Source organism: Leuciscus leuciscus, assembly GCF_965113295.1.
Source record: "Leuciscus leuciscus genome assembly, chromosome: 1".
Lineage (NCBI taxonomy): Eukaryota > Metazoa > Chordata > Actinopteri > Cypriniformes > Leuciscidae > Leuciscus > Leuciscus leuciscus.
The window spans coordinates 11527149-11552538 of NC_138725.1; the positions used below are offsets into that span (position 1 = coordinate 11527149).

A 25390-nucleotide genomic window follows, 5' to 3' on the forward strand; every position below is an offset into this window, starting at 1 on the left:
AGTATTTGATCAGCTACCAACCAGTAAGAATTCCGGCTCTCACAGACCTGTTAGTTTTTCTTTAAGAAGCCCTCCTGTTCTCCACTCATTACCTGTATTAACTGCACTTGTTTAAACTCGTTACCTGTATAAAAGACACCTGTCCACACACTCAATCAAACAGACTCCAACCTCTCCACAATGGCCAAGACCAGAGAGCTGTGTAAGGACATCAGGGATAAAATTGTAGACTTGCACAAGGCTAGAATGGGCTACAGGACAATAGGCAAGCAGCTTGGTGAGTGTTGAAGATTTTATTATTTAGATAGTAAGTAATTTAACTATACATTTTTACACTATTATGTCCTTTCTGTCTTTGGAACCTGAGAGCAGAGAATTATATTTCAGTAATGTCACATGGTACAAACCTATTTATCAAAATACCTATAGAATGCAATACCATCTTTGGGACAAGGATTCAGGTATATATGTAGGAAGCTGGACGCAGAACAAGAGGGTCTTTCTTCAGAGGGGCACTCGGCTTTGTTTGTTAATAAAGTCTAAAATTTCTGGCATCAACAATCTCTTAAGTCATTTCACTGAAAAGAATTTAACTACAACATGAGAAGGCAACAACTGTTGGCGCAATTATTAGAAAATGGAAGACGTTCAAGATGACGGTCAATCTCCCTCGGTCTGGGGCACCATGCAAGATCTCACCTCGTGGGGCATCAATGATCATGAGGAAGGTGGGGGATCAGCCCAGAACTACACGGCAGGACCTGGTCAATGACCTGAAGAGAGCTGGGACCACAGTCTCAAAGAAAACCATTAGTAACACACCACGCCGTCATAGATTAAAATCCTGCAGCGCACGCAAGGTCCCCCTGCTCAACCAGCGCATGTCCAGGCCCATCTGAAGTTTGCCAATGACCATCTGGATGATCCAGAGGAGGAATGGGAGAAGGTCATGTGGTCTGATGAGACAAAAATAGAGCTTTTTGGTCTAAACTCCACTCGCTGTATTTGGAGGAAGAAGAAGGATGAGTACAACCCCAAGAACACTATACCAACCGTGAAGCATGGAGGTGGAAACATCATTCTTTGGGGATGCTTTTCTGCAAAGGGGACAGGACGACTGCACCGTATTAAGGGGAGGATGGATGGGGCCATGTACCGCGAGATCTTGGCCAACAACCTCCTTCCCTCAGTAAGAGCATTGAAGATGGGTCGTGGCTGGGTCTTCCAGCATGACAACGACCCGAAACACACAGCCAGGGCAACCAAGGAGTGGCTCTGTAAGAAGCATCTCAAGGTCCTGGAGTGGCCTAGCCAGTCTCCAGATCTAAACCCAATAGAAAATCTTTGGAGGGAGCTGAAAGTCCGTATTGCCCAGCGACAGCCCAGAAACCTGAAGGATCTGGAGAAGGTCTGTATGGAGGAGTGGGCCAAAATCCCTGCTGCAGTGTGTGCAAACCTGGTCAAGAACTGCAGGAAACGTATGATCTCTGTAACTGCAAACAAAGGTTTCTGTACCAAATATTAAGTTCTGCTTTTCTGATGTATCAAATACTTATGTCATGCAATAAAATGTAAATTAACTACTTAAAAATCATACAATGTGATTTTATGGATTTTTGTTTTAGATTCCGTCACTCACAGTTGAAGAGTACCTATGAAAAAAATTACAGACTTCTACATGCTTTGTAAGTGGGAAAACCTGCAAAATCGGCAGTGTATCAAATACTTGTTCTCCCCACTGTATATATGTATATATAAACTTTATTGTATGTATGCTAATTATGATTATTTAATTTTTAATTAGGTTTCATATTAAGATTCAGCATTGAGTAATTACATGTATTTGATCCTTGTTGGTTTGTCTCAGTCTGTTGTTGTCTCTGGACTCCTGAATGTTCTGCCTCTGTGTTAAAACAAAACTGAAATCTGATTCAAAAGCCAAAAGGATGCGAAGAGAATATGGATTTATCCTGGGATCATAATATCTAATCTAGTAATAACAAAATACAGACAACAACATGGTTTTATTGACTAATTTACTGAAAGGCCTACAAATCAATCAACCAATCAATCAATCAACCAATCAATCAATCAATCAATCAATCAATCAATCAATCAATCAATCAATCAATCAATCAATCAAATCAATAAAAAGGTCTAGTAAAGGGAGAGAATACCCAGTGATGGGCAGTAAGTGATTATTCAGTATGAATAATGTTTTCATATTCCAAACATTAAGCACTTGAAAATACATTTAAATGTTAGAATAATCAGAATACACAATGGCAGTAAATTATTCATTATTGACTGATTCTCCCTAATTATTATTATTTTATTTTTTTTATAATATAGTTTGTTGCTTTTACGTTCAAGAAATACTCAGAACATGGAGAAGCCATACAGCATATATGGCAACTGGATTTACAGAAATCATTTCACTTTTAAGGAAAAGTGTGTGAAAAAATGCTGTTGATAACTGAATACAATATATGTGCAGCCTTATATACTAAACTGTTTTATGTTTTTTCACATTTCAGATTTTTTACATTTAATGCCCTATAATGAAATGTGTAATTATTTAGCAAATGTATTAAAAATAACCAAAAACTGAAGTGTCACATTGGCATTAGTATTCAGGAATCTGAATAGTTTCAGACATCACAATTCAGCCTCACACATCATGACCAATGAAGTGATCATTAAGAAATGAAAAACAATGTGCAGTTTACCAAGCGCATAGTCTAAAGGGTCTAACTTATTATTTTTTTCTTATAATAATATTAATAATGATTTATAAATTTTACATTTTTATTGCATTAGTTTGCATATATAAGACATACACCTCACAGTGATCTAATTTCTACTTCTTAGCGCCATATTTTATGTTGTTTTATAATTAGAGAGTGGGGTAATAAAGGACACTGTTGTATGTCAGAGATGTGTAATACCTGTCATGCTGTTTTCATACAAAGCAATCATCTTCAGAACTTGCATAAATACAATGACCCAGGTCCATCCCAAATACTCTGTAGATTAAATAAAGCACTTCTGATCAGCACATCTCTTACAAAACAATGATTTTAGTGTATTATAAAATGTAAACCTTACAAAAAAATATTTGTCCTTGCATAAAAGCAGACACATTTGTGACTTACCACAACAAATCTACTTACAAATATTTTTTTGTAATATTAACAATATAACAATATAATATATTCGTTTTTTTTTTTTTTTTTGATGAAAATTTGTAATTATTTAAACATAAAATAAAGCAGCGTACCTTTCTCCCTTTCCAATATGGTTAGATAAACATAAATTACAAGGAAGATATCTAGGAGTGGTGTTGTTATCATCCAGAATGATGTTATCAGTCTTTGGTGGAGACCTGTGAATGAAAAGGTGAATTCATCAACTTTTACAGGTCACATAAATCACATACAAATCTGAGAAGAGTCGTCATGAAATCAAATTTGTTTGTTGTTTTACCTTGTAATATTAATAAAAAAAAGTGTCATAACTGTCACCGTTATGTTCTGCTAGTTTTCATTCGTCACGTGTTCCTTGTTCTCATTGGCTGCCACTCATCAGTTACCATGGACACTAACAGTAATAAATTTAAGTTCCTCCTTGTTCACTCTTCAGTTGTCTGGTATTGTTTGTGTTAGCACGCTGTTTCATATGTTGGCTGTTTATTCTAAGTATCATATTAAATCTTATTGTATGATCGTCTTCATCTTCTGTGGAACTAAGCGTTACAATACCTTCACCTTCTCATGATAGGATTCACTCGACGTCTATGACGTATGCAATTCAGTTAAGCCACTCACTATCAGATGTGCCTCCATTCAGTTACACACTAATCATCAAGTCCCTCAATTTTTTTTTTTTTTTTTTTTTTTTGTCAATAGCAACTCCTGTTTCATGCAGACTTTAACTTATGATTTAGCAAATAAATTAAGCATTTATTTTTATATAAGCAGTGCATTTCTATTCATACAGTATCAAAATCACAAATTCACACATACAGGAATATTATTATAGGATTTACTCTTTCCACATCTATACAACAATGATAAGAATGTGTTTCAGCATGTACTTACATTTGAATTCTGCTTGGAGAAAAGGCAAAACTAGCATGAAGAGCAACAGTAGTGGTGGAACAGATTCCACAATTAAAGATCCTAAAATAAGAGAATACGTCTATTATTTTCCCATTAAAAAAAGAAAAGTCAATAACATGTAGCTAAAATACATAGGATTGCTCTGAAGATCTTAAACATAAATGTTAAACTACTGAAATAAGAGTCTAGTGGTTTTCTTATGGAGCTCTTAATGACTTAATTCAGTCTTCACATTCATGTCAGCATGTATTTCTACAAGCTGTTCTATGTCGAGCTGAAATTGCCTGAATTATAATCAAATGGATTTTTACACAGAAAAACAGATGGAATTTAAAACTACATGCTGCATATCATTGTAATGAATTATGAAGGAATCAGTATGCAGGTGTTACCTAGAGAGGGAATTCCAAATGAGTCGATCAACTGGAACAATTGAGACCCAGACAACATAATATTCCCCACCAAAAAAACTAAAAAAAAGTGAGAGAAAAGTAAGCATGAATGGAAGAATGAATTATATGATTCCAACTTGGACTGTACTGCACCTGCTCTCTCTCTCTCTCGTTCTGCTTGGTTGTTCATTTTGTAATGTTTAAACACTAATTTCGTTTGTGAAAGCTTTCCCAACCACAGTGAGCACTGCCTATCTCAGTCGTACAGCAGTGAGGAACACTAAAGTCTGATGATCGATCAGGCTGAATGTCTGTAAGGTTTAATGTTTGGCTCAGTCACATGTCAAGTACTTTTTCTATTCTCTTGACACCTGAAAGTCTCATCAATGAACAAAACCATTGTTAATAATCTCATTAACCTAATGAATCTGTGCTTATATATACTTAGCCTATAAGTGTCGAATCAAATCATGCAGAAACACTTACTGTGACTCAGGGTGAGACACGACAGCACAACATTTACAAAGCTGAATCCAGAAGCTACACGAGCTAAGATGCTTGCGTCATGTGCACTCTTTCTCCAGCCATATGTTAAAAGAACTAGAGGAATAGATAGAAATTAAACGTCACACAAGATAAATGATGTCCTGAGCAAGAACAGAACATATCTAAAGATGTGTTGAACTGAACAGTGTTTGTCAAACAAACAGACATTGGGCCCTATTTTAACGATCTGAAACACAAGTATCAAGCGCAAAACGCAAGTGACTTTGTGGGCGGGTCTTGGGCGCTGTTGCTATTATACCGGCGGGATAATTTACTCTTGCACCCGACGCAAATCTAAAATAGGTTGGTCTGAAGTAGCTTCATGAGAGAATTAAAGTGTATGTGCGTTGTGCACACGCTACATTGATTATGGCCAAGCATGCGCATTTAAAATAGCATATGAATAACATGCGCAACGCGCCACTGACTTTAAACTAGTTTTTTTTGGTTAGTGGCGGAATTGGTTTCTAAACCTGCAAAATAGCATGAGGCAACGTTTGCGCCGGAACACGCCTCCTCTTTGCGCTGAACCGCCCCCGCGAGCGCAAGTGTATTTCTTAGTTAACCGACGTGCGTCTGTGGAGAGAAAAGGCCGTTGTGCGCGGGTGCAAAATAGGAATGATACATGCGTCGCTGTACAAAGTCAATTGCGCTGGGTGCAAGATAGGGCCCTTTAAGTGTCACCGGCCTACCAGTGGGCCCACAGCCATTACATATTTAAAACAGTAATATCCTATACTAAACCTAAACTAATCTTGACAAACTATACATCATTTGAAAGCTTACAATCTCTAGTTTTCATATTTTGTTGTCTGATTTTCAAAATACCTGCTCCAAACCACATATGGAAATGGAGGTGCCCTTATATGATCAGAAATGGAGTCTGGTTGTCATATTGTGAAAAAGTTTGGTACTGCGCCCAAAAAAAATATTACTGAAAGCAAATTTTCTGAGATATCAACCTAAAATTTGGAACACAATTTGTTCCGATTTTGGCTTTGATTTTCTTGCAGTTTTAGAGTTCAACATGCTTTGAAAATATATATTTAAAAAAATATATGAATAATAATTTACATGGGGGGGGGGGGGGGGGGGGGGGGGACACTTAAGGGGTTAAATTAAGCCATATTGACTTAATCTGTATCAAAGAAAGTGAAGGTCACCTAATGTACATCATTTTAGTATTTTGGGGTATTTTAGAAAAGGCTACAGTACATGCAGTAAAGTATAAACTATAATAAGGTATAGTTTTATTATTTTGTAATGAACAATATTTCGAACAGTCCACATTTAAATGATTCTACTTTCTACTATTACCGATTTCACTGTAATAGATATTCTGAGAAATCACACGTATCTTTGCAAACAGCAAAAAAAGAAAGTATTCCTGGGATACTACACTGTCTGTCTTTTAATCATTTTGAGTATTCAGGTTTGGACAACGGGATTTAAGAAAAAGAGAGGGAGGGGTGAGATTTAATGGCTGGATTCTGGCCAAGTCTAATGAAGTTAAAGCAAAACAGGTAATATTTCATAAAGCACTTTTAATGTCAGAATAATGAGCATGACCTCTGATGTGAAACATTAGTATTTACTCACCTGAATAAACAACGACTGTGAAAACAGTCAATTCACTTGTTATTCTGAAAAACCTGATCCATGGTTTAATGTTGCCTGTATACAGAAAGGGTTGAACACATCAAATCAGGTCATTATATAATATTATTACATACCCGTTCCATTGCTTGTACTCTACATTTAAGCAGTTGCAGCCAGTGAGGTGGTCAGGTAAGGTGGGATAGAGAGAGGGGAAAGGGAGACACTTATATCAAAATCAAAAGGATGTTAAAGATAAAGGTTGGAAGTAGGAGAGAAGAAATTGTGATATCTAGTACACCTGTACAATCTGAATTATCATCATAAACTCATTTAAAGGGATTATGGAGTCATTTGATGTCATTACACAGTTTTCTGACCAACTGTCTGTAGGGGTTCAAATCAATCCGAATTAGCACACAGTTAAAACTCAATTACACATTAAATATATGCCAAGAATACAGTTAGAAAATAATCTAAAGAGAAAAAAATAAGGCTGACTTTGTGGTTTTAAATAATTTCATACTTCTGAATTTGAAAATGTTATGTATTTAACCACAATAAAATTAATCAATGACAATATTGTTGTTACAAGACAGAAGGGACAGACACAAGGATACAGGTAATGGAATGTTTATTTGAACAACCAGGTGAAAGATCGGCAGTGCAGGTGAAGGAACATGGGTGAGTAGAGATCCAGACGATTAAACTTGAATGACACAATTTGTATACTTGCAGATGGAGACCGGGCTTCTCCGGATGGGTGGCGTGGAACTGATCGAGCAGGTTAGGATCAAGCATATCGTCTCCTATCGTCATCATTCCTCTGGGCCGTATCCCCCCAAGTCCACGAGGCACTCCAGTGGACCACCACGGCGCCGGGAGTCCAAGATGTCGTGAACCTGGTAAGTGGCACCCTCTTCTAGGATGAGCGGAGGGGGAGGATTCCTTGCAACCTCTCACGTACCTTCTGACGTCCGCTGCCATGTTAGGCCACCAGAACCCTTCTTTTAGCAGCAAGAGGGTCTTATTGACCCCTGGATGGCCAGTGCCCAGCGACGTGTGGGAAGTGTGGATGAGAGGAGTGCGCCGTGTCCGGGTGATGTAGAGTAAACCTGGTGGGCAACCCGGCGGAGTGTTGGTGGAGACATTGGAGGAGGGCAGGGTTTCCTCAGACCAGGTGATGGGGCTTACAAAAATATTCTCAGGTAAGATATGCTCTGGTTCTTCTGTCCTCTCTTCAGGACTATGGAGACGGGATAAAGCGTCCGCTTTAAGACTATTGTGACCAGGGAGATAGGCAATGGTGAAGTGGAAACGGGTAAAGAACAATGCCCATCTTGCCTGTCGTGGGTTTAATCTTTTGGCGTCTCTGAGGTACTCTAGTTTCTTGTGATCCGTTAACACCACGAATGGATGTTGTGCCCCCTCCAACCAGTGTCTCCAATCCTCAAGAGCCAGTTTTACGGCTAACAGCTCCCTGTTGCCAATGTCGTAGTTGACCTCCGCCGGGTTGAGTTTGCTGGAGAAGAAGGCGCATGGGTGGAGTCTACCTGGGTTCCCCTGCTGTTGGGAAAGGACCGCTCCCACTCCTGTGGTCGAGGCATCGACCTCAACAACAAAAGGTTTCTCTGGATCGGGATGAACCAGGAGGGGAGCGGTGGTGAAAGACTTCTTGAGGGACTCGGTTGGCAACAGGTGTCCAGGACAGAGACTTGGGCTTGTGTCAAAGGAGGTGAGTAAGTGGACTGGCGATGATACTGTAGTTCAGGATGAAGCGGCAGTTGAAATTGGAGAATCCGAGGAAACGTTGGAGTTCCTTGATGGTTGTGGGTATGGGCCAGTTGCGGATGGCATCCACCTTCCCCTCGTCCATCCAGATGCCACTACTATCGATGTGATAGCCAAGGAACTGCACTGCGGGTTGGTGAAAAGAGCACTTTTATGCTTTCAGGAACAACTGGAAATCCCTCAGGCGTTTCAGGACCTCCGCAACGTGGTGGCGATGTTCGGCCATTTACTCCGGGAGTAAATCAGAATATCATCTATATAGACCAAAACAGACTTGTGGAGGAACACCCGGAGTACCTCATGTATGAAATCCTGGAATACTGAGGAATGGATTGTTGGCCAATCCATATGGCATAACGAGGTACTCGTAGTGCCCAGTAGGGGTCACGAAGGCCGTCTTCCATTCGTCCCCCTTACGTATCCGGATGAGGTTGTAGGCGCTGCGGAGGTCCAACTTGGAAAAAAAGTGGCACCTCGGAGATGTTCCAGCGCAGCGGGGATGAGAGGAAGGGGGTAGCGAAACTTGACAGTGATCCGGTTGAGTGCGCGGTAGTCTATACAGGGCCGCAAGCCTCCGTCCTTCTTAAACACAAAAAAGAAGCTGGATGCAGCAGGGGAAGTAGACGGGCGGATGTAACCTTGATCCAGAGCCTCTTTGATGTATTCCACCATGGCCTTCTCCTCCGGGAGTGACAGGGGATAAATCTTCCCACGGGGCACTGACTCACCTTGAAGCAGATCGGTGGCACAATCCCATGGTCGGTGTGGAGGCAGCTTGGATGCTCGCTGGGGGCAGAAAACATCACTGAAATGGGCATAACATGGAGGAACGTCCACCGAAAGTTTCTCCACTGGACTTTCTATGGATGTAGAGCAAAGGGGCAGCTCTCTGGGCCAAGGAGTAGCCGGCACCGGAAGTGCAGAGAAACAGTTTGGGAAGCAGCAGTATTTCGCCGGTCCTCCAGGAGATTTTATTTATTTGTTTATTTGTCAGGGAGGCACATTATAACAGGTTGCAATAACTTGAACAGATGTGTTGCATATAGGGTTTCTAGCTGAAGCTTATTTGCAACCCCTGTCCCTGGTTAGGCTACATTCATCACCATTACCAATAAAACAGAAACAAACACCAGATACAACAATAAAAAAATAACAAAAACACAACATTATATACACATATCTGTATCTCTGTGTGTGTGTGTGTGTGTGTGTGTGTGTGTGTGTGTGTGTCTATCTCTCTATCCGTATGTACATGTCCATTTATAAGTGTGTCTGCACAGTGACATAATCAGTGATCACAGATTTGGTTTTGTTTCAGCCAGTGTTTCACCTTTTCATTAAACGGTTTCAGATTGGTTTGTGTTTTTATTTCTGTTGGTAGGGCATTCCAAAAATGTATCCCTTTTACAGAAAAAGATGACTGACCGAAAGTGGTTTTGCGCTGTGCCACCCTGCAGTTGCCATTTGCTGATCCCCTAGTGGTGATTCTATTAGTATTTGTTTGTCACATATGGACAAAGTACAGCTGGTGCGAGATTATTCACACATTTAAAAATCAATTTGATTTTGGGATTGTGCTGCTCCAACCATGGGCGCCCCAGAATCACATCAGCGGTGGATTCCTCCAGAACCAGCAAATGTTGTTGTCCTACGTGTAGGGCTCCTACTTGAAGCTGTATGAGACCAGCACAGAGACTCACCCTTTTCCGGCTGAGGGGTCTGCCAGTTATCGAGTGAATCTGGTAGATGGACGGCGTGGCGGTAGACTTGAGCTTGAGCTGACGGCAGAGGGCGCAATAGATGAAGTTGCCTGCTGACCCTTAGTCGAGAAGGGCGATGACTGGAATAGTAACATCGGCAGCAGTTAAATTCACAATAGTAGAGAGTGGTTTCAAGTTATCAAAGGTGGGAAATATAGCATTCACCATGGAACGAGGAGGACGAATGGGACATTTAGGGATGAAGTGCTCAGAGGAACCACAATATAGACACAGACTCTGGGTCAGCCGTCTATGTCGTTCAGCACGAGTCAACCGTGCGCCATCTATCTGCATGGGTTCATAGGCGGGTTCTGGAGGGCTGATGGACTCAGGTCGACGGAGGGATGGAAGAGAGAGTAGCGGGTCCTGGTGCTCCTCGAGACATGACTGCAGACGAATGGCGAAGCGGGTGGAGAGTTGGATGAAGTGTTCTAGCCCGATGGAATCCTCGTAGGCAGCGAGATGCAATCGCACGCGAGGGTTCAGACCCTGGCGATACGTGGGGAGCAGGGCTTGTTCATTCCATCCGCTAGCGGCAGCTAGTGTACGGAATTGCAGGGCATATTCACTCACAGACATGGAACCTTGCCTTAACTGGTACAGTTGCTCTCCAATCGATGAATCCCAGGTGGGCGTCCCGAAAACTTCCCTGAAGTGAGGGAAGAAACTGGAGAGAGATTGGATTATGGAACTCTTCTGGGACCAGAGTGATTCGGCCCAGCGCAGTGCTTTGCCATCCAACTGTGATATTACGAACGCAACCTTAGCAAGGTCGTTCGGATACAGGTGTGGTTGCATCTCCAAGACCAGTGAGCATTGTAGGATGAACCCATTGCAATCCTCCGCCAATCCTGAGAAGGGCGTCGGTCGGGCCATGGGACTGGCAAGCACTGGTGGTGAAGTAGTGACGACAGTGAGAGAGATTGGGAGAGATAGCACCGCCCACTAGCACTGTGGGCGGTGCTAGTGGAATGGAAGGTAGTGCCTGACGAGGTCCTGGAAGGGATCCGGGGTGCTCATGCTGGTGTTCGTCGGTTTTCCTTAGTTTTTTCTTTACTTTGTGGTCCGGTATTCTGTTACAAGACAGAAGGGACAGACACAGGGATGCAGGTAATGGAATGTTTATTTGAACAACCAGGTGAAAGATCGGCAGTGCAGGTGAAGGAACGTGGGTGAGTAGAGATCCAGACAATTAAACTTGAATGACACAGTTCGTATACTTGCAGATGGAGATCGGATGAAGAGACACTGGAATAGCGGAGACTCAGGAGAATAAACTGGAGACGAGGAGCAACGAAGAAAACTCGGAGATAACACAAGGAAACTGGTAAGTAGATTAGCAGTCCTAATGGTAAGCACAGCGTTAGCGTCTTGATGCAAACGATACCAGACAAAGACTGAGAGTGAGAGTGAGGCTTAAATGCCGGGGGTAATTATAGTACTGATGATGTGCAGGTGTGTGATGTGCAGGTGTGTGATCAGTACTCAGGAGAGGGAGTGCGCTGTGATTGTGTGAGGGTGGAGCCTGGAATGGCTGTGACAATTGTCATGCTATGTTTTTTTTTGCCATCAATTTGCATTTACTGATCCCCTTAACAAAAATAATAATAATAAAGAACTTTAAATTCTAACATACCTTGGAGATACTTTAAATAAGACAAAGCCCAAATCAACATAACAGGTCTCAGAATATACAGAGCAGAGCAAGTGACGGTCTCATGGAGAAATCCTGGAACAGAATATTAATTGACAGGTATTAAACAATATTGATCAAATAAAACAATTTAAGTCCCATCACAAAAAAAAAAAAAATGTAATTTTGTACAAAAAGACTAATAAAATCTGCCACATGCTTCATAGTGCTATATTTAAACTCCTAAACTCACCTTCAGTTAGACCCCAGAGGATGAAGGCGAAGAACATACAGACATTTGGAAAAAAGACCAGAGAAAGCTGAAGATTCCAGATTGTTCTGCTGTCGACTGGAGAGGAGATGCAGAATAATCACAGTTAAATGAGCAAAACACTGTGACAGTTAATCCCAAGATTAATGCAGTTAATTAATACAGTTTTATTAATACAAGATTAATACAATTAATATGAATAATAATTCAGATTAATATTAATACAAGATTAATACAGTTAATCACAAGAAATAAAAAGGTTTTCCTTCCAAACACACCTGTGTTTTTTGATCTGCAGTAGATCAGACAGCAGAGCAGAAGTACAGCTCCAAATCCGGCAACAAAACAGAAAAACAACACAGTGATGTGCCAAGAAGAGAAACCTGTGAAACACAGACATCCGTCATAACATTTACAACTGCACTCACTGTAAAACCAAACAAGTTAAGCTAACTCATTTCATTTGAGGACACTGATTACCTCAATTCAATTGAGTTTATAAAAAACAATAGTTATGAGTACTCTGAACTTATTTTAATCCAGTGCACTAAAACAAGGATATTTCTTAATGCACAATTAAACTTTACACTGGATTCAAATACTTTATATAAAACTTCACTACATTGAGTAAAAACAGTGCAATTTCAAACTTTAAAAGAACTCAGAGCACTTGCAGTTACTGCTAGCTCACAATATCACACACAAAGTCAAATCAAATCCAATAAGTTAAGCTAACTCATAACATTTAGGAGACCTGTAAGATCCATTGTTGTGACAATCAGATTTGAAAAATTTGATGGTATCAAACTGACTCACACAGACTTCAAGAATCAGCATACGAATCTCAACAATGGTGACCATTCAAAATTGATTAATGCCGCAATGCATGCTGGGAGCCACGGATAAGTTTTGTATTATGCTAGTACCCAGAATGCAATTGCAGCATGAATCCTTATTTAATGGTCACCATTGTTGAGATTCATATGCTGATTCTTGATGTCTGTGTGAGTCTTAGTAATCCCATAGATGAAAATATTTTGTGCACACACTGTTAGGAAAATCCTTCATATTATCTGATGGTCACAACATTTATGCTGTAGAATCACGATGTTGCCGATTTTATCAGAGATTAGACACTGAATGAGATCTGTGAATCAGGTCACTAAACGATGATTGTCATCATCAATACTTAACCATAAACACCTGATCTTATTTTGTCTTGACTTTTGTGCTATAACAGTAGTGTTTTATAAACACACGGTTACAGTAGACAGAGAAAATCCAATTATCTTGCTGGGATCTAGAAATGTTCTATAACTCATTCAGTTTGAGTTCTGTTTCAGTCATTGTGTCCACATAACATTCAGTAATATTTGAGTGCAGAACTCTATTTTATTTAGTAAATATAACTGTTAGGTTTTACAGTTTAATGACGCTTTTATGGCATTGCGATCTCATGCTAATTTAGCTGTTAAATAAAATCTGACACCAAGTGTACAAAAATGTAGATACTTTTTGCTCCAAGTGTAAATATAGCTAAAATACCATATTGTTTACAATTGAATAAGGTTGGTATTAACAGACTGCATTATTTATTTGCCATGTTTTGTCGACTCACCCAGTTGCTCCAGCTCTACAGTTGCACTGGCTGAAAGTACTCCAGCAAACACTTCACACATGTAAACCCCTTTATCCTCAGTTCTGACGCTCTTCAGTCTGAGAGAGAAGTTTCCTTTGGGGATTTCAGCAGTGAAGAACTCAACTCTGTCTGTGTATTGTTCATTTGATGAATCTGGTAAAGCTTCATTGTTTTGATAGATCAGAAACGGAATATCTTCATCTGCTCTTTTCCATGAAACCTCCTCAATGTGTTCAGGTTTGATGTGAGAGTCTACAGAGCAGTTCAGAATGACATCCTCACCCACATATGCAGATGTGGAGCGACTCGATCCTGATACCAGCAGACTCTCTGGAAGAATAATGGACATAAAATACAAAAAATGCCATTTGACTGAAATGTTCACCACAATTCAAGTGTCTCTCACTCACCAACAGCTTTTATCTGAACCACAGTGTCATTAGACTCCAGCTGACTGTAAACTTTACACGTGTAATTTCCCTCATCTTCAGCTGTCAGATCATCCAGACGGAGGGAGAAGTTTCCATGTTTAATCTGATCAGTAAAGAAATGAGTTCTATCATGATAATCCTGCTGCTGTGTCTCTGCTCGACTCTCACCATCTAGAAACAGATGAACTAAAGTCTCTGATTCTGTTCTTCTCCATTCCACCTCCAGATCCTTCACTGGTAAAGGTTCATCAACATAACAGGGCAAAACCACTGAAGATCCCAGAGGAGCAACCAGAGGATCTGGTGGACCGTGCACAGTGAAGCCTAGAAATAATAGAGAAACTGATAGCTTTAATAAATGAGAAAGAAAAACTCGAAAGCTATTTTCGCGTATCAATGTAAAGTGATCATACGTACCATCAGCGAATACCAGGAGTATTGCTATAACAATAAACATAATGTAGTTTACAAACACAAAAAAAAAGAGCTATAAAAAATTAATATTTGTATCATGACCATAAGAGTTTTTGTCCGCAGTCTTTCACACGAGGCCACGTCTAAACTTCCGCTTTCGCTTTTAGCTTACTTTCACTTTCTTAAATTACGCGCGCGTCAGATTCAAGGACAAGCGTCACTTTCGGTTGGCTCTTTATTGGTTTCTGTTGATATACTTGAACAATAACAACTAGCATTACACACACACACACACACACAAAGAAATGGTAATATGAATGAATGTGTGTTTAACAGACACAGCGAAGTTCCTCTTGTTGTTTCTGTATATCCAGGTTTCAAATTTAGCCGTCGATATTTTACACACATATAGAAACTTGGTAGGGGTGGATTAGTGTAATGTGGGACACTGAAACCTAAACTTCAGTGCAGTTATCTCATAACATTAACATTTAAATCCGTTCAATAAAACAATGTTCTAAATTGTTTGTGATGTATGTATTTGTACATCAAATGTTGCAATAATATTGTTAAAATGTGTTAAGAATATTTTCTATTTAAAGCAATCTTTGTCGTCCCACTTTAGAAAAGGTTGTTTCAAAAGTGGGACAGCATGTTTTGACTAATGTGGGACAGTCTAAAATAGGAAAATGTGCATTAAGAAAGTTAAATGCCATACATGTATTTTTGATAAAATGTTGGGCTTATAATGCAGCAATATTATTTTTTTAAGATCAGGTTCAAAACTTTGGACTAAGGGACAATGGCATACTGGAGTAGCAAGGGCTGTTTATTTTTTGTCATGAAGGTTTTTTTTTTTTTTTTTTTTTTTTTTTGGTATGTTTTAGCTTACCTCAAGGGCATCCAAGATGTACAGTAGGTGTCTTTTTTTCCGCAGTAGTTTCAATTTTGATATTTTTAGGTCAAACCGTTCTTGTCTGTCAGTCATATAATGCAGGTCGATGGTCACTGTCTCAAAGAGCAAGCACAGAGTCCAAATTAAAACAATTCCCCGTCGCCCAAATTAAACAATTCCCCATCCTAAGTACACATTGATGGCCTAAGACACGAAACGAGCGGTTTGTGTGAGAAAACGAACAGTTTTTATTTCGTTTTTACCTCTTGAACTCAGCCACGTCCAAGTGATCTGAGAGCGCGGGCGGGTATAGATATATACAATAGATGTCGCCTTGGCTACGGTTTCGCAATAGCCAAGGCGACATCTAGTGTATCTATATATCGCTTTTGAAAATACATGTCCTAAACTCCATGTGAATAGTAGCCTATAGAAGCTAACAAGTTAATAACAGTTTTTAAGACATTTCATGTTCCAAAGATTCATTTATTTTAATATTTGACTTCCATTGCATGGTTATTATTGTTGCTGACAAAAATCTGAAATATTTGAAATAAATCCTTTAAATAGTATACAATTTCTGTGTTATATATTTGTAATTAGCATTCCACATGTGAACATAGGCTAGTTTTTTTTTTTTTTTTTTTTTTTTTTTTGCCAAACTGATAAAGTGTCCCAGATTTCAGCTCAAGGTATCCCACATTAGAAAATCCATAATTAGCTGCTTAGAGCTGAATATTTGTAGCATTTTATCCATTTTTTAAAAATAATTTGGTATTTGTTTTGCTAAAATAGCAGCTGACACTTTTCTTAAAAGTTACTTTACAAGCAATGTCTGTTATAACACGAACTGTTCATCACAATCTCTTCTTCAAAACTCATGTAATGTAGTTTTTTTTCAGCGTTATGAGATTGTTTGAACCTTGTGTAGAGTTTTTTTTTTTTTTTTTTTATTAAATCTGTGACGCTAGGGGGCAGCATAAACACAGTTACCCTTCAGTCTCTTTAGTGTAAATACGTAGCTATTATTTACACTGAGAAAAAGGTTGCATTCCTCATTTAAGGTCCTCTCATGACCGCGTCAGAGTGAGTTTAACTACTGATCTGAGATCTGTGCTTGTATTTGTCCTCAAATGGTGAATTTCTGATTTTGTGCAGTGATGTTTGTGATGACAGTCCATCTGGTTGTATAGGTTGTGTGGTATACAATATGAGCCACTTGTGTGACACTTTAAAGCTGATTATTTAATTGTTGTCATTTTCCTCCTCAATAGAGGGCAGAGTAGTCTCAAAAAATAAGTTGTCTCAAGAGCAGTTGATTGTTTCGGCCCCGATCCGGCCCACATCTGGCACTTGTGGAAAGATGATCTGGCCCACATGCAGCGAGTAATGATGGCCCTTGGGCGGACCACTCCTGTTTGCCAGATCTGGGCCACAAGCAGGCCATAATGCCACATGTCAGCCAAGAGCAAAGAAATAAACCAGAGCTGGACCTTATCTGAGCCACAAAACCTGTGTATATTAAATATGGAGTCACCTCAGCCTTAATAAGCCTGTTAACAAACAGAATCACTGAAGGAAAGAAGAGAACAGAAAAAGAGACGAGCAGAAACACAAGAACTACAACTGACTTCAGACACAGCCTTAGATGAAATCAACTGAAGAGAAAAGAAGACATTAAATCTCTATAATAATATTGCTGTCTATATAATAATATTGCTGGATCTCATGCAGTACGAAGCTTGTTACCACAAGTCGCAGTGATAACAAGCTTTCATATTTCTGGACCCTACTGTGTGTATTCTTCATAATGTTGATTTTCTGTTTTCCTGCAACAGCAAGTTCATCAACATGATGATGCAAGATGGCAACAAAATCAGGAATCATGACACAGGTTTGGTTGAAATAACCTTGTTTGGTGTGAGTGCAGGTGCTGGCTCTGTGGGACACCCTTTGCTTTCGCAGGGCAGCCATGGCCTGTTCACCCGAGCTATTCTCCAGAGTGGCAGTCCCAAGGGCCGTCATTCCACACTGCATGAGGGCCAGATCATCATTCCACATGTGCCAGATGTGGGCCGGATCTGGGACATCACAATGTTTCAATGTGGGGAGGAACTAAAAATAGAGGCATTGACCTGAAACCTGCTCTAAAGTCAATGGTATAGTATTATTTTTGTTAAAGAGTGTGTTATTAATGTGCGCCTATAGGTGACACACACACACACACACACACACACACACACACACACACACACACTGCTTATTACACACACAGGGCAGCACACAGACATGACAAATATTAAAAATAAAAGATTATTATTGTGTATAAAGATATGGAAGACAGCAAGCCTTGTGTCAATGCAGAAAGTCCTTTGTTTTCTCAGAGATCATCTTTGCTCCAGCCATGCAATCCTTACAATCCCACAATCCCACATACAGACATCTGTGTCCCTTTTTGGAAAATCTCCTTTTTACATAAACACGATTGTTCTAAGCTGAGTAAGTTTACAATACTATTTCAGACTTTCCTCTACAAAAAAAAAACAAACATGTTTAATTAGCTGTTTCTATTTTAATTATTTGTGAAATGTACAAGTAATTAGTAATTTCCGAATGAAAAAAATGCTCGATGGTGTTTTAAGCCCCCAATGGCTCCTTAGAGGCTGCTAACCCTAGCCTCAACCTTAAACCTACCCATCCCCTCGCTGCCTGGAAGGCGCCGTTGGGGGCTTAAAACACCAAACACGGAAACAAATAATGTTTCAAAGTAATTTCTACACATTTTTTTCCAGGGCAATGTTAGCAAATTCAAAAGTTGTGTTGGTCTTCAACTCGATGCATCAAAACTTGTGATTGATATATTCAACACACTGTTAACAGTTTCAGAGTGAAAGTACAGTTTATCCCAGATTAATAATTGCATTACTTTCACAGTTATTACTCGTGGAAAAAAAATTAAAATAATGGAGGGTTAATAACTTCAGGAGAGGTACATTTATGATTTCTTCCTTCTGTTGAACACAAAAGGAGATATTTTGAAGAATGTTGGTAACCAGACAATCAATGGACTGAAGTCAATGGGGTCCATCAATGGTTTGGTTTATGACATTCTTCAAAATATCTTTATTTTAACTAACTAACTTTAACTAACTAACCCAAAATCTCTAAATTACCTCCAGATGTAACAACCTAAACTGCTGATGTAAATACAGCTAAAAGCAGCCTTATTAATTATTTATGCCCCAGTGCATGATGAGAACACCAGTACTAGAAAAAGTTGAATAAGCTTTACCTAATTTTATAATGTTGATATTTACACTTTAATTTCTACAAGTTGAATTGAGCACTAATATATAATTTACTTTTTCATTGAATTTTTTTTTATTTTATTTTTTTTAAGTATTTACTTCACAACAGAATCATTTTTATCAGTGTATTTGATGATTGTTCTCGTAATGTTGGCAGAAAACATTCTTTGAATGGTCTTTAAATATTAAGAATCACTAACTTTCTGACTCAATAAAAACGGCTTTGGATGATACATAGAGAAATCCCCTGAGTTTGAATAACAGTCCAAATGACAATGATGTATGACTTTCTCAGATAAAAAAAGTTATGCAGAGAACATTGATGACACACAGATTAAGTGTCGGAAGTCATGTCTCCCTCCACTGGAGTCATGGGATTTGTGGGATTTGACCTCGGAACACACAGACCCCTTCTGATTGGCTGACATGCATCTTGTGTAACATGAGTACACTTATTATGCAATATCCAACAGAAAAACTCAGTTTGCTGTTTGGGACGCAGATTTCCACAGGTTTGACTTTTTACATGTTCATTTATTTGCTATTTCACTGTTATTCAAACTTATGAATTTAAGTTTCTGTTTCATGGGACACTGTGTAGATGTTAGTTATATTGAATTATTTCCAGAACAGAGAGAGTCTTGGTTGTCAGAATGTAAGTTTTATTTTTACTATATTTTAAAGTTTTTTTTTTTTTACTAAGAAAACACTTTTTTTGCGATGAAGGCTATTTCTTCAGACTGTTTAAATAGCTTACATCTGCAATTGCAAACCGCAAAAAAAAAAAAAAAAAAAAAAAAAAACAGCAGCAGCAATAGAAGCTGCATGAAACAGAAACATGTATGATTATCAGTGTTGAAAACATTGTGCTGTTTAATGTTTTTGTGGATTTACAGGATTCTTTATTTATAAAGAACAGCATTTTTTAGATTTATATTATTAAATATTTAAGTCTTTACTGTGACTTTTGATCAGAGGTGGAAGTATATGATTCTCACCTCTGCAAAGACTGTTTTAAGGAAACAAACACTTTTACAAATGAATTTTCCACATCATCAACAGCAGTCCCAACATGCCAATCCTGAAGCTGCTCTGTATGGTGCAGTTTCTACTAGTTTTCAGTAGTTCTTCTCTGTAACGTAGATGCTCAGTCTTCTTGGTCAGCACTTGGAGCTGAGTTGAAGTTGGGTGTCTCATCAAAAAGCTCTGATTGTCTGAGCTTGACTCTCCATCTGCAGTAAGCTGTATCCGAGCTGTCATTAATATCTGTCTGACTGTCTCCGCTGGCTCCTGCCTTAATCGTGTAGCCATGTAATATCACTATAATACGTGTGCAACAGGGGAGATGTGCTAGAAATGTTCTTTTCAAATATGTGACTGGCATTTGGTGCGACTGGTGAGGTCCCTTTGGAATCTTATCTAAAAATAATTTATTTATTTATTTTATTTGTTTTTATTGTTATTAGAACAGTGTAGGCATGTTATCAATTTGTTTATAATCTGTTCTTATAAGATTTGAAAAAAACTCATGAATTCAAACTAATGCTTCTGCTTTATGCATGGTGGTGGTGTTTATATGGTCTGGAGTCTCTGAAACCACAAACAGAACATGACTTGTTTTGATGTCTAAAACTAATTTTGATCTCCTTATGATTTTATTTATCAGCCTTGAAGACACCATGATGGGAATTCACCTCAGATCTACTTTGCCGATTCTGGCTTTTTTGTTCTTCCAACCGGCAGCGGTGCAAGATGAACTGATCATCTCCACTGGCAAAGGCCAGGTCAGAGGACTGAGGCTTCCTGTGCCAAGAGGTTCAGGGCACGTGGGGGCCTTCCTTGGGATCCCTTACGCCAAGCCTCCATTGGACCTGCTTCGATTCAAACGACCAGAGCCCGCTGAAGTGTGGAATGGGATACGAGATGCCACCCAGTACTCCAATTCCTGCTTCCAGGAAAAGGATTCATTGTACCCAGGATTCATTGGAGCTGCGATGTGGAATCCCAACACCAAAATTAGTGAAGACTGTCTGTATCTCAATATCTGGACTCCCTCAATCGAATCTCAGAACCAAACCAAACCCTTAGTCACAGTTATGGTGTGGATCTATGGTGGAGGCTTTTCCACAGGTACTGCCTCCCTGGATGTGTACGATGGCCGTGTCCTCAGCCACTCGCAACAAGTAGTGGTGGTGTCTATGAACTATAGGGTAGGAGCATTGGGTTTCCTATCTCTACCTAAAAGTGAGAGCATTAAAGGTAATGCTGGTCTATTTGACCAGCGCCTGGCTCTAAACTGGGTGTCAAAAAACATTGCTGCTTTTGGGGGCGATCCATCCTCCGTAACCTTGTTTGGTGTGAGTGCAGGTGCTGGCTCTGTGGGACACCATTTGCTTTCGCAGGGCAGCCATGGCCTGTTCACCCGCGCTATTCTCCAGAGTGGCAGTCCCAATGCCGTGTGGGCGGCCGTGAAGCCAGATCAGGCCTGGAACCATTCTTTGACTCTAGCTCAGCTTCTGAACTGCCCACTTGGACCATCTGTTGATGAAACGGAGGCTTGCTTAAGAGCAGTTGAACCTGAGAAGATTGTGAGCCTTCAATTCGATGTCATTTCTGATCCCATGATTATAAGTGTGCCCTTTCCGCCAACAGTGGATGGAGAATTTCTCGTAGACATGCCTAGTGTCTTAATCCAGTCAGGACGATTTCTGAAGACAGAAGTTCTTTTGGGATTGAACAAAGATGAAGGGACATATTTCCTTGTGTATGGTGCACCTGGATTTGACATCTATAACCAGAGTCTTATCAATCGAGACCAGTTCCTCACAGGTGTATCCTTGGCCCTTCCTGGTTCAGGTGACATGGCCAGAGAGGCGGCTGCTTTCCAGTATACTGATTGGACAGATGAGCAGAGCCAGCCAAAAAACAGAGATGCCCTAGGCTGGTTGGTGGGCGACCACTATTTTTCATGCCCCGTGCTGGATTTTGCTCGTAGGTATGTTGAGAATGGTGGCAGTGCCCGGTTGTTCCTCTTTAACCATCGCTCCAGCTTCAACCCCTGGCCTCAATGGATGGGTGTACTGCATGGGGATGAGATCCCATTTGTTTTTGGGATTCCTCTGAACCAGACTTTAGGATTCTCCAAGGAGGAGGAGACCATGAGCATGAGGATAATGGAGCATTGGAGCAACTTTGCTCGAAGTGGGTGAGTGTAAATCTGACACACAATCTACTGCATAAGCTTGTGTTCTATCATAATTCACAGTGTTAAATCTGTCTTTATTTACTCACTTTCATATCATTCCAAACACGTATGCCTTTCTTTCCTCCGTGCACTGTCAGAAAAAAAAGTGGGACAACTTTTAGGGGTACAACATCATGAGAGCAGTGCCCTTAATTGGACAAGTTTGTGCCTTACCTACCCCTAAAATATGTACCTTTTAGAGGTAAATAAGGTACAAAAATGTCCCTTTAAGGGTTCTATCCGTGTGACAATTGTACAGTAGTAAAGAATAAAATATAAAGTCGGCAACACCTAAGCTCCAAAATTATAAAAAAATATTTATTTTCAAGACAGCTATCGCATAGCGTATGTTACGTTTCGAGCACGCAGGCTCTTCATCAGTCTGATGAAGAGCCTGCGTGCTCGAAACGTAACATATGCTATGCGATAGCTGTCTTGAAAATAAATATTTTTGATAATTTTGGAGCTTAGGTGTTGCCGACTTTATATTTTATTCTTTACTTGTTGGTTTTTTAGTCGAGCACCCTTTTGAGACTGATGTGCGTGCTTTTGTTTCATTTTTCTTAATTGTACAGTAGTACACATTTTCTGAGAGTGTGGAAGATAAAAGGAAGCTGTTTTTCTGTCTTGCCACTGTAGCGGCTGTCAAATCTCATTTGTTCTCTCATACTGTACCAACACAACACGCCAAGTTTGACCTCAATAATGTCAAACATCATTGGCTATTGCATGCCTATATCAATTAGGCTTGAAAGCTACCTAGAACATTGTCAGTGAATAACAACATACATCTAGTCTTTACTCTGTTTAACATAAAAACTCTCATGTGACTTGTAGCATCATATGTCTTGTGGTGTACAAAATGTGGAGGCTGTTCTATTCGTCCCTTCTGAAGCATCTGACATGATCTTTTTTCTGTCACTGTTTGGAGAAAAATCAGTGTAAGAATTCTGCCTTTTTGTTTTCCACAGAATTGTACATTTTCATTCTTGACCAAACTATTATTTTAATACTGAGAATATCATACTCAAATTTGAGTTTACAAGACAATTTCTTGTAATTTCTTGACAATTTTAAGACAAAATATTTTTTATATATTTACTATAAACGGTTAGGGAATTGTTCATATTTATCTCTCATAAAAGTATAAACCAGTGCAGATTTGGAGAAGTTTAATCTATAAAAGCTTCCCCGACAGCAACATAGTGTCGGCCCATATCCGTACCTGATGTGGGCCGGATCTGGGCCGACACTATGTTGCTGTCTGGGTTTCATCTGCTCACACATTTTTTCAGTTGATGTGTAAAAAAAACTAAACAGATATTGGTGTTGCTGGCAGGCTAGTGTTGATTTGCATCCTCATTTGTTTGGCATAAATTATGGAGAGGCAAAAACAGCCTTTATTGTGGCTGTGAGCAAGTTTAGTTTCTTTCAATTAACACTTCATACACTCTTCAAGCTGGAGGGGAATGACACTATGCCAATATATCAATGAACATGATCAGTAAACAAGATCACAATGGGACACGCTGAAGTTAATCTTTTCCTGAAATGGGCAGATTCGGTTATGAAAAGTATCAGGCAATTTATTAAATGTCTTGCTTTGAAGACTTTGCTTTGCTGGGATTGTGCATTAAGATTCAAAGCCTCTGGTTGTAAAGGACTGCAAGGTGTTCTTTACAAGAGCGCGTAAACGTCATAGCTATTGAGTAATTGCATTGAATTATTTTTCTTTCTTTTTTGGCTTCAGTTGTTTTGGATTAGAAATGTACTGATGTTACTCGGTACCATACATAACCTGACCTTTCGGTTGATTTCCTGGCTTGATGTTTCAGGGATCCGAGTGTCGAGGGAGCAGAATGGCCGCCATTCATGCTGGAACATCAGGAGTACGTCACACTTAACACCGACCTGTCTCAAACACTCCGGATGCTTAGAGCCCAGCAGTGCAAGTTCTGGGACAGTCTCCTGCCAAAACTGCAGTATTGCAGTAACAGGTGAGAGTCACCGCATGAGAACATCTGCGACCTGGAAAGCGACCTGGAAAAAGTTGTCCACGCTTATATGTTTCCCTGTCTAGATTATTGTAGTGCACTTTATGTTGGGACCTGTCAAACGTGTTGTCCACCTGCAGCTGGTACAAAATATGCTTCAAGGTTGTTAACGAATGCTGGGAAAAAAGAGCATGTTACTCATTTGTTATCTTTTTAGGTTGGCTACCAATACAGTTTAAGATAATATTCTGATGTCCTCCTGGGACCCAAGAATAGACTTTTGTCCACTGTAGTGGACATTATATTTTAGTGAATTTCTCTGACATCATACATGTCACATGACACAACCTGGGTGTCCTGTAAAGAGCACATTCAGGACTTTTCACCATGAAAACAACTTCTCCTTGGTCTTTAAAAATGTCTGACATTAATTTAGTGATCAAATGTAGCATTCTTATGGAAATATGATAATATATTGTAATTATAATTTAAATTGGACTACTTTTCAAATTGTATTTCATAAAACAACATCTCAGGAAAATGTTAAGGGGTTTCAAATAAAAAAAATATTTTCTGTTACAGAACAGGGCGTTGGTTCATACGTGTCCACTGTAGAGGACACCAGGACTTAAAGGGTTAGTTCACCCAAAAATGAAAATTCTGTCAGTAATTACTCACCCTCATGTTGTTCCAACCGCGTAAGACCTTCGTTCATCTTCGGAACACAAATTAAGATATTTTTGATGAAGTCTGAGAGCTGATCACTTCTCCATAGGATGCTAGGTGGCCCAAACCTGCTGGCCCAGAAAAGTTATTAACCCTCTGAGGTCTGAGGGGTTTTTGGGGTCCTTGAGATGTTCTGACATGCCCTGACATTTGTGCTTTTTTCAGTTGCTTATAAACATATTAATGGCAAAGGTATAATTACACTCTATTTAGCACAAACAGGGCTACCATAATATGTGAGCAACATGCATGTACATGTTTGTATTTTTGAGAGAATAATGTTTATGCATGGTTATTGAAAAAACTAAAAACTAAAGTTTCTGAAATAAGGCCACAAAACACATACTAAATATGTGACAATAAGACTTTTGACTAATGGATGTCGTTGCCTAGAGTTTTTTCTTCAAAATGATGTGAAAATCATCCTGCCCTTATCATTCACATAACACAATACATTGATTTAAATCTTGTAAAACACTTTTTGTTTGTAAAGGCAATATGCGCAAGGGGCGTCAACCATTCAACGGCATCATGCATATGTAGTGGTTCACACCTCAGGAGACAATGGGGCCCGCATACCTAATGAGCCATTCATTCAGGTGTGTCACCTATAGCCACAAGAAAGAATG

At 39.5% G+C, this 25390-nt stretch overlaps 3 protein-coding genes across 8 annotated transcripts in view; 1 reads left to right on the forward strand and 2 right to left on the reverse strand.

The window, feature by feature from the left end:
• LOC309498878 (uncharacterized protein) overlaps positions 1 to 15453 on the reverse strand; it is an 18053-nt gene extending 2600 nt beyond the window's left edge. For 3 of the 4 annotated variants that reach the window (XM_082169831.1, XM_082169830.1, XM_082169833.1), the window contains exons 1-13: positions 14598 to 15453; positions 14160 to 14504; positions 13729 to 14079; positions 12389 to 12493; positions 12093 to 12188; positions 11843 to 11935; positions 6659 to 6733; positions 5000 to 5113; positions 4514 to 4591; positions 4101 to 4181; positions 3281 to 3385; positions 2949 to 3026; positions 1838 to 1903 (exon numbers count right to left, since the gene is read on the reverse strand). In XM_082169831.1, coding sequence (XP_082025957.1) covers positions 1838 to 1903; positions 2949 to 3026; positions 3281 to 3385; positions 4101 to 4181; positions 4514 to 4591; positions 5000 to 5113; positions 6659 to 6733; positions 11843 to 11935; positions 12093 to 12188; positions 12389 to 12493; positions 13729 to 14079; positions 14160 to 14504; positions 14598 to 14637 — 1627 coding nt within the window. In that variant the 5' untranslated portion in view covers positions 14638 to 15453. Of the gene's footprint in view, positions 242 to 1837; positions 1904 to 2948; positions 3027 to 3280; positions 3386 to 4100; positions 4182 to 4513; positions 4592 to 4999; positions 5114 to 6658; positions 6734 to 11842; positions 11936 to 12092; positions 12189 to 12388; positions 12494 to 13728; positions 14080 to 14159; positions 14505 to 14597 lie in introns of all 4 variants that reach the window. The other variant, XM_082169832.1, reaches the window with a different exon arrangement.
• LOC309499293 (uncharacterized protein) overlaps positions 1 to 15501 on the reverse strand; it is a 54753-nt gene extending 39252 nt beyond the window's left edge. The window contains exon 1 of the mRNA XM_082170490.1: positions 15487 to 15501. The gene's annotated coding sequence lies outside the window, so the exon portion shown is untranslated. The remainder of the gene's footprint in view (positions 1 to 15486) is intronic.
• The window catches only part of LOC309499531 (cholinesterase-like), a 42327-nt gene continuing 28239 nt past the window's right edge, over positions 11303 to 25390 (forward strand). Inside the window, exons 1-3 of one of the 3 annotated variants that reach the window (XM_082170815.1) lie at positions 11303 to 11533; positions 20464 to 22002; positions 23877 to 24038. In XM_082170815.1, the coding sequence (XP_082026941.1) occupies positions 20477 to 22002; positions 23877 to 24038 (1688 nt within the window). In that variant the 5' untranslated portion in view covers positions 11303 to 11533; positions 20464 to 20476. Of the gene's footprint in view, positions 11534 to 17873; positions 17989 to 18944; positions 19310 to 20463; positions 22003 to 23876; positions 24039 to 25390 lie in introns of those variants that run through there. The other 2 variants (XM_082170817.1, XM_082170816.1) reach the window with 2 other exon arrangements.